Source organism: Coregonus lavaretus (genome assembly GCF_964263955.1).
Source record: "Coregonus lavaretus genome assembly, chromosome: 17".
NCBI lineage: Eukaryota > Metazoa > Chordata > Actinopteri > Salmoniformes > Salmonidae > Coregonus > Coregonus lavaretus.
Window position 1 is genome coordinate 39,434,833 of NC_140004.1, and position 12,767 is coordinate 39,447,599.

At 45.0% G+C, this 12,767-nt stretch overlaps 2 protein-coding genes across 2 annotated transcripts in view; one reads left to right on the top strand and one right to left on the bottom strand.

The window, feature by feature from the left end:
* Positions 1-200: 200 nt before the first annotated feature.
* Positions 201-1,241, top strand: LOC311144709 (alpha-(1,3)-fucosyltransferase 7-like; the record flags this gene model as incomplete). The annotated part of the gene is made up of 1 exon (XM_084180806.1): positions 201-1,241. The coding sequence occupies one exon, from the start codon at positions 201-203 to the stop codon at positions 1,239-1,241; it is 1,041 nt and encodes a 346-aa protein (XP_084036932.1).
* Positions 1,242-5,819: 4,578 nt separating this feature from the next.
* The window catches only part of LOC311144911 (neural proliferation differentiation and control protein 1-like), a gene marked incomplete at both ends in the record, with an annotated part of 40,145 nt that continues 33,197 nt past the window's right edge, over positions 5,820-12,767 (bottom strand). Inside the window, 7 exons of the mRNA XM_084181092.1 lie at positions 5,820-5,891; positions 6,171-6,270; positions 10,381-10,460; positions 10,765-10,849; positions 11,043-11,109; positions 12,010-12,234; positions 12,437-12,532. Coding sequence (XP_084037218.1) covers positions 5,820-5,891; positions 6,171-6,270; positions 10,381-10,460; positions 10,765-10,849; positions 11,043-11,109; positions 12,010-12,234; positions 12,437-12,532 — 725 coding nt within the window. The remainder of the gene's footprint in view (positions 5,892-6,170; positions 6,271-10,380; positions 10,461-10,764; positions 10,850-11,042; positions 11,110-12,009; positions 12,235-12,436; positions 12,533-12,767) is intronic.

Sequence of the window (12,767 nt, forward strand, 5' to 3'; positions counted from 1 at the left end):
GTGGTAAACTTTGTTTCTTGTGTGTAGCCTCCACTACACCACTGATTGGATACTAATTTATCTATTTGTCTTACCAGGGAGGAAATACTACACTTCTACAGTAAAAATCCCAAGGAGATTGTATGATCGTGGACTAAACTAAAGTACGCCGCAATTGTACCAGTCAGTGTGTTGCCTGCCTGTCATCCCCTGTGTCAGAGATGGCTGCCTCCATGCCCCTGTTCCTCTCCGCCATCATGATCCTCAGCATCTCCTCGTATGTGCTCCACAAGAGGCTGCTGGCTCAGATAGGGACCGCTCATCAATACCAACTCAGGAACCTCACCATTCTGCTGTGGCACTGGCCCTTCAGCCGCCCCTACAGCCTGGAGGGAGACGTGTGCAGCAATGAGTACGGTATCCCAGGCTGCCTCCTCAGTGACAACACCTCCCTGTACCCTCAGGCAGACATTGTGGTCTTCCACCACCATGAGCTGAGGACGGGCCGCTCCACCCTTCCTCTCCACCTCCCCCGGCCGGCCTCCCAGCGCTGGCTCTGGCTCTCCCTGGAGCCCCCGGTGAACAACGGAAACCTGACCCAGTACAAAGGACTGTTCAACTGGACCATGAGCTACCGAGCGGACGCTGACGTACCCATGCCCTATGGGAAGATGGTGGAAGTTCTGGTTCCACCAAACAGCAACAGCAGCAGCTATGTGATCCCTAAGAAAGGGGCTTGCCTAGCCAGCTGGGTGGTCAGCAACTACAGGCCTGACCATGCCAGGAGTCAAGTCTACCAGAGCCTGAGGAAGTACATTCCTATAGAGGTGTATGGACGCTGGCTAAAGAGGCCACTGACAGACCAAAGTCTGATACCCACCATTGGCCGCTGTAACTTCTACCTGGCATTTGAGAATTCAGTGGCCATAGACTACATCACTGAGAAGCTGTGGAGGAATGCCTACCTAGCAGGGGCAGTACCCGTGGTTCTGGGGCCCTCTCGGGCTAACTATGAGGCCTTTGTGCCCTCAGGCTCGTTCATCCATGTCAGTGACTTCAGCAGCACAGAGCGTCTGGCTGCCTTCCTACAGCAGCTGGCCACAGACAGAGGGCGCTATGAGGCTTACTTCAAGTGGCGTCAGACCCATGAAATCAAGACATACACAGACTGGAGAGAGAGGCTCTGTAATATCTGTATCAACTATCACAGACTGCCAGCTAACAAGGTGTACTATGATCTGGAGGGATGGGCCAATAGATAACACTCAAAAGCTGCTTTTACTGTAGGTTATTTGGTATCTTTGTTTTAGCCTAATATGTTCAACAACTTATGCTGTGCTGTACTTACAACAGGGCCAGTTTGTTCACATGCAAAAGGACACGGGTGAAACGTGAAATACATTCATTTATGCATTGTAGTGATGGTGTGTGACTTTCACATCCATAACAGACTGATGACATTACAACATTGCCTTTTGGTCCCCAATGCAGAAACACCACAGAGAAATCACAACTTCAGTTAAAAAAGGGAAGAGGAAGTATGAACGTGTACCCACAGTGTCCAATCACATGTAAGGTCCAATTGACTACATTCCAGCCTTTACAAGACCGAGAATAACCACAAATAAGGACATTACACAACCCTGTGGGCTGGCTCATAATGCTATTTCAATTGCACAAGGAAATGTCTTTCCCAGCAGTAATATTGAGGGTAAGCTTTCAATGATTTTTTTCTCTCAGTATTTGGCTACTCATAGTACTCTACAGTACAGTTCATACCCTTCATAGGCAGTTGATGAATGTCCTCCATCTCACTCGGTTCAGGGCATGTTTTTCCAGGTCACACCAGTTGAGGCCGCTCTCAGTCATTTCTGCCTGGATCTCTCTCCTCCGAGTGTTTCTGGGTTGACCACAAACCATAAACAAAGTCCCTGTACCAATTCTTAATCTAAACAATCCCTCTCAGAGAGATTACTGTGCATTGAAAGTTCTGCATGTCACTCAACTGAACCGTACTCCTCTGTAACCTAATGTAACTTTACGACTAATAGTGATGCATATGATTTAATTTATAGTGTCAATGCAGATTAAATAAAATAAATAAATAAATAATTGGTCATTTAGCAGACGCTCTTATCCAGAGCGACTTACAGGAGCAATTAGGGTTAAGAGCCTTGCTCAAGGGCACATCGACAGATTTTTCACCTAGTCGGCTCGGGGATTAGAACCAGCGACCTTTCGGTTACTGGCACAACGCTCTTAACCACTAAGCTACCTGCCGCCCTTACACACCAAGGATTACACACCAAGGTTGCGTCCTATACCCTACATAGTGCATTTTATAGGGAATAGGGTGTCATTTCAGATGCAAAAACAGTTTCTGGTACAGATACTGAGGGGATGTTGCTTTATAATATATTTATCTATGGATTCAGGGTACAATCCACCAATAACAGATCAACATGCAATAACAGCTCTGGCCACCAGAGTTCATGATTACCTAAACACTGAATAAACTTATAACGATATGCTTTATACATTTCTTATGAGTTTAGAGTACCTCATTACTTGTTTTAAAGGCTAGATCAGCTATTAACATATATCTCCTGAGATCCAAGACAGTTGTTTGCATAACATCTAGTCTTTCTGGTTGATTTTCATTTTATAATACTCTTCACTTGAAGCTTTAAATCAGCTTGCAACAATATTGTCTATCATATATATTTTTTTTTAAACAGCACAGCAGACCATGTTGCAGTGAAGATAATATTCATATTTATTTTCCATGTTCATCTCTGATATGTCTTCATGCGTCATGTCCAGCAATCCCAGTAGCAGTAAGAGATGTTGGTCATCTCTCAGGGTTGATGTGTTAATTCATCTGCTGTGTCCAGTTATTTAGAGAGGGCGGTTTTACTGTATAAAAGGGCAGTCACTAACCACTCCTGGAGATTCATAACCATCCACATTCATGAGAGAAAGCAAAGAGCATCTTTCAATCCATCAAACGAAGATGTCTGGAAAACCTGGGAATTTTGCGACAGTTATTTGCATTTTGTAACCCTAGGGGACAGTACTGATGTAGGTATATGGTAACAGTCAAAGAAGGTTTAGGTATGAAGTTAATCTTAACCAGTAATCTAGGGCTACATCAATGAATGGGTCCATTCTACGAGTCCAATACTCTTTCTGTCTCACATACGTTATTCTTGAGGCCCAAAAAGGCAAATAAAATCATCTGCACCCAAACAGCATCACATTACTGTATGTCTGACCACTTCCTTGTTCTTCAGAGAGAGTTGAGGCAGAGTTATGGGAACAGTTAAAGGAAAATTCCACCTAAAAACTCTCTTTTGTTATTCTTTTCATTAGTCCATGGTTGATATAGTCCCAAAATGTTTTGTATGTCAGCAATCAAGATATATAGCCGGTATGATGCATCATATGATGCTCAATGCATCATACCGGCTGTATTTATGCATTTTGAAAGTTATACATCTTGAAAACTTGATTGCTGACATGCAAGACATTTAGGGACTATATCATCCATGGACTAATGAACAGAATAACAAAAAGAGAGTTTTTGGGTGGAGTTGTCCTTTAAGTAAATAGAAGAGGTAATGTCACGCTTTCCTGAGAGATAACCACAGTAGGCAACTTCTGAACAGACTCTAGTGTGCGTCCCAAAGGGCACACCCTATTCCCTATATAGTGCACTACTTTTGACCACAAACTATAGTGCTTTCGTCAAAGCAATACCCTATATAAGGAATAGGGTGCCATTTTGAATGCACATTAGGCTAAAGAAAAAAAATGTTTATTTGACACAGCAATCAGAAATGTATAATAATAATAATAATAATAAGTGTACAAATACATAATTAGAGCCAGGTTGCCATCTCTCTGTACAGTACACATCAGTGGCTATTTACATAAATAACATCACAAATCATGTGACAAGCCATGTGTTTGTTTGATACTGTATATTCAGTGCTTGACTTGGACTGAAATATGTTCCGGTACTGTTTATATTTAGGTGCAGGAGCTCCACAATACTTTGGAGTTAATATTGTATTTAATAGGAACAGGAGCTCAAGCAGTAGAAACTTTGAGGTGCCGGTACTCAGCTCCGGTGAGCTCCTGCCCAAGTCAAGCACTGTGTACATGTATGTACATAATGGGGTTGCTCTGTTTCAGAGTTCTGTAAAGAAGTTCCAAATTCCTTTGAAATCATTCAAGTTATTTAAATATCATCATAAGCAAGTTTACACAAGAAACCTGTAAGGATCATAAATGCATATAGACTTTTATCCCTTTTTCAGCAGAGCACAGCGTCAAGTCATGCATAGAGGGATCATAGATACTGAGAATATAATGGCTACGTAACAGAGCTTAAAGGTTTACCATAAATACTGCATGTGTATTTATGAAACATTAAAATCACGTTTGTATCTAAAAAAAAATAAAATACCACAATTTAACAAATGCAACTTTTTGGCAATGAAGAAAGTCAGATGAGTTGATTCAGATATCTAGAATGCATAATTAATGGTACCATATTCCCTATATACTGTAGTGCACTACTTTTGACCATGGTCTATAAGGCGCTGGCCAAAACTAGTGCACTATATAGGCAATAGGGTGCTATTTGGGACACAGATATTTAGTCTGGCCAATGATTACTGTTGACAGCTTCATCAATTGTAATATACCCACCATGCTCCATCTCTGTTTCAAAGGCGTGGCCTAATGTCTGCAGTTCCATAATGATTTCTAGGACCAGTTCTCCAGACCCAGATTAAACCTATTCCTCAATTTAATTTTCAACAGAGATTATCCATGCTTTTCAGTCCTGGAGTAGGCTTGAACTTGGTCTGAGTCATACTGCAGTCTATGATTTAGGAAACGTGTATCTGGATTGGTGATTCAATTTCCCATTCTGCCTCTCACATAATCTCCCTTTTCATTATTACTAAAGGTTTTGTGGTTTGGACATTGGCCTGTACATTTCACTGTAAATCATGGTCTGTGTAACATTCAAAAGTATGACGCAAGTATCAAAGTTATTCTTCACAGATTGTGTAATGTAATAAATCATACACCCACAGGCCCATAACATATTTATTTTTTCACTGTAGTTCTTCCCTGCTCTCTTCCTGAACCTGTCTGTCGGTATCTGTCGTATGAAGCAGGGTAGTATTCATTAGTGCACACCGTACCATAACATCTTCCAACGGAACATGAAATCAAACATTTCTTGTTGAAAAGTTCAGGTATAGAATCTTGCAGAACATGGAAAATTTGACCCATCATCATACACATAAATCTCTCAGTCAGTTAGTTGGTTGTGCACGTGTTTGACAGAAATATTACAGAATCAAATCCACAAGAGATAACAGAGTTAACATATAACAAAACAAGGCATGGTTATGATAGGCCAGACGGAAAGCTTAAAGATCATGTAGGTTTTCTGAGAGTGTGAGACGTCATTGGTCCCAGATTTCAGTCTGTTTCAAGAGGATATTCACGTCAGTCAGTCATTCAGATATAATGTCCATACCGTCCTCCTCCTCCTCCTCCTCCTCCTCCTCCTCCTCCTCCTCCTCCTCCTCCTCCTCCTCCTCCTCCTCCTCCTCCTCCTCCTCCTCCTCCTCCTCCTCCTCCTCCTCCTCCTCCTCGCCATGTAAGTAGTGTATTATGTGGGACAACTCAAAAGGTTAGACAGAGAAACCTGATGAGTGTTTGTAGGTGTGTAAGGGATTGAGTGTGATTTCATCTTCCTGTACATGTAGGATGATATGTTTTATAGGTGCATATCAGAATGTCCAGGGTTGTCAGGGTTACTTGTGGCTCCTCTGAAGGTAAAGGGTGGAGTCATCAAACAAAGGATTCTTCACCTCCATCTCTCCCGTCTAGAGAGAGCAAAAGAGACAGAAAGAAAGAGAGAAAATATTGAAAGACAGAAAAAGAGGGAGAACGAAAGAAAGAGAGAAAGTTATTACACAGCTGAAACAAAAACGTGTGTATCTGTAGCCTACTGGAAATACACATGTATGTAAAATAAATGTACAGTATTTAACTAAAATGTATTCAAACTAAGAGGTAAATATATCTTGGATATCAGCTATCGCTGCCTCTCCATGTCTGCTAGTGTACTGCATGTCTGTGCATCAGGTAGGTCTGTCTCTTACTGGGGCCAGTCCAGGGCACTCGTACACCGTGAAATCACCATCCTCATTCTCCTCATCTGACGTGGCACCGGAGTCAGGCACCTTGGGTTCATCCCTGTGTCTGGAGAAAATGGAAAAACACAGAGTCATGGAGGTATCCAACCACATCACATAACATCCCAACCCACCCTGAGTCATGGAGGTATCCAACCTCATCACATAACATCCCAACCCACCCTGAGTCATGGAGGTATCCAACCACATCACATAACATCCCAACCCACCCTGAGTCATGGAGGTATCCAACCACATCACATAACATCCCAACCCACCCTGAGTCATGGAGGTATCCAACCACATCACATAACATCCCAACCCACCCTGAGTCATGGAGGTATCCAACCACATCACATAACATCCCAACCCACCCTGAGTCATGGAGGTATCCAACCACATCACATAACATCCCAACCCACCCTGAGTCATGGAGGTATCCAACCACATCACATAACATCCCAACCCACCCTGAGTCATGGAGGTATCCAACCACATCACATAACATCCCAACCCACCCTGAGTCATGGAGGTATCCAACCACATCACATAACATCCCAACCCACCCTGAGTCATGGAGGTATCCAACCACATCACATAACATCCCAACCCACCCTGAGTCATGGAGGTATCCAACCACATCACATAACATCCCAACCCACCCTGAGTCATGGAGGTATCCAACCACATCACATAACATCCCAACCCACCCTGAGTCATGGAGGTATCCAACCACATCACATAACATCCCAACCCACCCTGAGTCATGGAGGTATCCAACCACATCACATAACATCCCAACCCACCCTGAGTCATGGAGGTATCCAACCACATCACATAACATCCCAACCCACCCTGAGTCATGGAGGTATCCAACCACATCACATAACATCCCAACCCACCCTGAGTCATGGAGGTATCCAACCACATCACATAACATCCCAACCCACCCTGAGTCATGGAGGTATCCAACCACATCACATAACATCCCAACCCACCCTGAGTCATGGAGGTATCCAACCACATCACATAACATCCCAACCCACCCTGAGTCATGGAGGTATCCAACCACATCACATAACATCCCAACCCACCCTGAGTCATGGAGGTATCCAACCACATCACATAACATCCCAACCCACCCTGAGTCATGGAGGTATCCAACCACATCACATAACATCCCAACCCACCCTGAGTCATGGAGGTATCCAACCACATCACATAACATCCCAACCCACCCTGAGTCATGGAGGTATCCAACCACATCACATAACATCCCAACCCACCCTGAGTCATGGAGGTATCCAACCACATCACATAACATCCCAACCCACCCTGAGTCATGGAGGTATCCAACCACATCACATAACATCCCAACCCACCCTGAGTCATGGAGGTATCCAACCACATCACATAACATCCCAACCCACCCTGAGTCATGGAGGTATCCAACCACATCACATAACATCCCAACCCACCCTCAGTCATGGAGGTATCCAACCACATCACATAACATCCCAACCCACCCTGAGTCATGGAGGTATCCAACCACATCACATAACATCCCAACCCACCCTCAGTCATGGAGGTATCCAACCACATCACATAACATCCCAACCCACCCTCAGTCATGGAGGTATCCAACCACATCACATAACATCCCAACCCACCCTGAGTCATGGAGGTATCCAACCACATCACATAACATCCCAACCCACCCTCGGTCATGGAGGTATCCAACCACATCACATAACATCCCAACCCACCCTGAGTCATGGAGGTATCCAACCACATCACATAACATCCCAACCCACCCTGGGTCATGGAGGTATCCAACCTCATCACATAACATCCCAACCCACCCTGAGTCATGGAGGTATCCAACCACATCACATAACATCCCAACCCACCCTGAGTCATGGAGGTATCCAACCACATCACATAACATCCCAACCCACCCTGAGTCATGGAGGTATCCAACCACATCACATAACATTTCAACCCACCCTGAGTCATGGAGGTATCCAACCACATCACATAACATCCCAACCCACCCTGAGTCATGGAGGTATCCAACCACATCACATAACATCCCAACCCACCCTGAGTCATGGAGGTATCCAACCACATCACATAACATCCCAACCCACCCTGAGTCATGGAGGTATCCAACCACATCACATAACATCCCAACCCACCCTGAGTCATGGAGGTATCCAACCACATCACATAACATCCCAACCCACCCTGAGTCATGGAGGTATCCAACCACATCACATAACATCCCAACCCACCCTGAGTCATGGAGGTATCCAACCACATCACATAACATCCCAACCCACCCTGAGTCATGGAGGTATCCAACCACATCACATAACATCCCAACCCACCCTGAGTCATGGAGGTATCCAACCACATCACATAACATCCCAACCCACCCTGAGTCATGGAGGTATCCAACCACATCACATAACATCCCAACCCACCCTGAGTCATGGAGGTATCCAACCACATCACATCCCAACCCACCCTGAGTCATGGAGGTATCCAACCACATCACATAACATCCCAACCCACCCTGAGTCATGGAGGTATCCAACCACATCACATAACATCCCAACCCACCCTGAGTCATGGAGGTATCCAACCACATCACATAACATCCCAACCCACCCTGAGTCATGGAGGTATCCAACCACATCACATAACATCCCAACCCACCCTGAGTCATGGAGGTATCCAACCACATCACATAACATCCCAACCCACCCTGAGTCATGGAGGTATCCAACCACATCACATAACATCCCAACCCACCCTGAGTCATGGAGGTATCCAACCACATCACATAACATCCCAACCCACCCTGAGTCATGGAGGTATCCAACCACATCACATAACATCCCAACCCACCCTGAGTCATGGAGGTATCCAACCACATCACATAACATCCCAACCCACCCTGAGTCATGGAGGTATCCAACCACATCACATAAAACCCAACCCACCCTGAGTCATGGAGGTATCCAACCACATCACATAACATCCCAACCCACCCTGAGTCATGGAGGTATCCAACCACATCACATAACATCCCAACCCACCCTGAGTCATGGAGGTATCCAACCACATCACATAACATCCCAACCCACCCTGAGTCATGGAGGTATCCAACCACATCACATAACATCCCAACCCACCCTGAGTCATGGAGGTATCCAACCACATCACATAACATCCCAACCCACCCTGAGTCATGGAGGTATCCAACCACATCACATAACATCCCAACCCACCCTGAGTCATGGAGGTATCCAACCACATCACATAACATCCCAACCCACCCTGAGTCATGGAGGTATCCAACCACATCACATAACATCACAACCCACCCTGAGTCATGGAGGTATCCAACCTCATCACATAACATCCCAACCCACCCTGAGTCATGGAGGTATCCAACCACATCACATAACATCCCAACCCACCCTGAGTCATGGAGGTATCCAACCTCATCACATAACATCCCAACCCACCCTGAGTCATGGAGGTATCCAACCACATCACATAACATCCCAACCCACCCTGAGTCATGGAGGTATCCAACCACATCACATAACATCCCAACCCACCCTGAGTCATGGAGGTATCCAACCACATCACATAACATCCCAACCCACCCTGAGTCATGGAGGTATCCAACCACATCACATAACATCCCAACCCACCCTGAGTCATGGAGGTATCCAACCACATCACATAACATCCCAACCCACCCTGAGTCATGGAGGTATCCAACCTCATCACATAACATCCCAACCCACCCTGAGTCATGGAGGTATCCAACCTCATCACATAAAACCCAACCCACCCTGAGTCATGGAGGTATCCAACCACATCACATAACATCCCAACCCACCATTCACCCAGGAGAACACAGACTGACAGGAGGACAGGGGAGGAGATGGGAAGGAAGAGGAGGAGAAAAGGGAAGTGTCTGGAAACATTAATAGTTTACTTCCTCCATACCCCCCTCCCCTCAAATCCTCTTAAAACACACTGGACCTTGGACCTCACCAATTAGAATCGGGAAGCAAGAAATGGATAGCTAGTAACATTTTTAGACAGCCAGGGACAGAGGGCAGACAGATAGATATGTCTGGGGGGCATTACTCACTTTTCCAGGCAGAGCATCTGCTGTTTCTGGTGTTGGTAGTGGTACATCTGGGCACTCTGAGCCAGCCTCTTATCCCCAAGCTGCAGGCAGAACACAGAGGGACATGAGAGGGTATGGCTCTAAACTAGACGCCGTTTCAATATAACATTTATCGTACAGAAGATGTGTTTGCTTCCATGTGATTAGTATGGTATCAAATCAAACTTTTGATTTATTTAAAATAAAAAAACACTTTACAGTAAAACAATAAAATGAAGGAGATAAAATAAACAGATGGCAATTAATTAAATGTATAAAATAACATCAAACATAAACGGTCTTAACTGACATGAATATGATCTGTTGTAACCATGACTGTTTGATTGTGTGCTGTACTGTACTTACCACATCGTTGTCATAGGAACGGGGCCCCATCCCCCCATAAACTGGGTAGTCTACCTTCTGAGACAGTCGCACACCTCTCTGCAACCTGGGATAAGATGGCGGACATCATGATTAGTTTCCCATAACCACATTATGAAACTACATGACAATTATGAAAATGAGTCAGTGCATTTAACTAAGTTTAGTAGGGAACAACAACCACATATCACAGTTATCGCAGACCATTCTTCCACATAGCCGGTATCAGCTAAATCAGTGCAAAACAGATGTAGTTTTACCTAATCCAACAGACACCAGCCAAGAGCAAGGCAACAGATCCCACGACCACAAACACACTGGTCATGACTGTGAAGAGATAGAGAAAGAGTGTCAGGAAAAGAGAATAGAAACATCTGGCAGAGGAAGAGATATTATCCAGAATACGGAGTAAGGTACTGGGTTTGTTTGTGGGATGCATCTCAATTGCATTTCCTCGATTCCTCACATCCTTTCTCCTTGGAACCTCCGACCTTCTACTTCAATGTACTTTGAGAGGGAGACGAGGAGGGAGGACGTGATGAATCAAGGAAATACAATTTAGAATCACCCATGTACGAGAAGGGAGGACAGGAAAGAGTCCATTCGCAAAACTTCAATATTAACAGGCAAGAGCAGTGACAGTCAGTGCAGCATTCACAAGAGCAGTGACAGTCAGTGCAGCATTCACAAGAGCAGTGACAGTCAGTGCAGCATTCACAAGAGCAGTGACAGTCAGTGCAGCATTCACAAGAGCAGTGACAGTCAGTGCAGCATTCACAAGAGCAGTGACAGTCAGTGCAGCATTCACAAGAACAGTGACAGTCAATGCAGCATTCACAAGAGCAGTGACAGTCAGTGCAGCATTCACAAGAGCAGTGACAGTCAGTGCAGCATTCACAAGAGCAGTGACAGTCAGTGCAGCATTCACAAGAGCAGTGACAGTCAGTGCAGCATTCACAAGAGCAGTGACAGTCAATGCAGCATTCACAAGAGCAGTGACAGTCAGTGCAGCATTCACAAGAGCAGTGACAGTCAGTGCAGCATTCACAAGAGCAGTGACAGTCAGTGCAGCATTCACAAGAGCAGTGACAGTCAGTGCAGCATTCACAAGAGCAGCAGGGTGTGGAGAAATACATTCTCAACACAGATCGGGGAATAATGGTTCCCTTATTAAAAATATGTGTCAACTGGCACTGAAAATGATTAACAAGGATTAAGGTTACATACTGATAAACACACGATTGTTGGAGGGGTAAGGGATGATCAGGGGACCGCTGCGTACTGCTGGGGTGTGGCTGGTAGTGGTGGTGTTGGCTGTAGTGATAGAGTTGGGTGGAGGGACTGTAGTGCTGCCGTGTGTCATAGGCTGCTCTGTGGTAGGCCGTTGGGTGAGGACCATTGATCTGTCATCCTTCTCCTCCTTGACTTTAGTAACATCCTGAAAGGGAGGAGCTAGGAGGAGACACAAAAAGAAAAGATAATTAAATGGTAATTGATAGCAAGGCAAAACTACTTCTACTACTAACTTAGCAAATCGTATGGTATTACTGGTCACATTATGCTAATACTATATGCAATTAGTAAAAGCTTTGTCAATCAATCAAAGCTTCTGAAGTGGCACCCTCTGGGACAGGCCAAAGGTTTGTCCTCTCACCTGGATGTTTGACCCCTGATTCAGTCTTCTGTTGGCTGATGATGGTGGACAGGAAGTCTATCTCCTCATCCACTTCAGGGAAAATGGTCACTTTGCCTGCAGCAAAAAGTAGACAGAAGATGTTGGTCATTGGGTTTCAATGATTAGAAATACTGCCTCATCGTTGCGTAATGGTTTTTGCATTTCTAACGGAATTTCACATTTGCCATGTGAGGGAAAGAGAGGAGAGGATGGAAGAAGAGAGGAGAGGAGAGGATGGGAGAAGAGAGGAGAGGAGAAGAGAGGATGGGAGAAAAGAGGAGAGGATGGGAGAAAAGAGGAGAGGATGGGA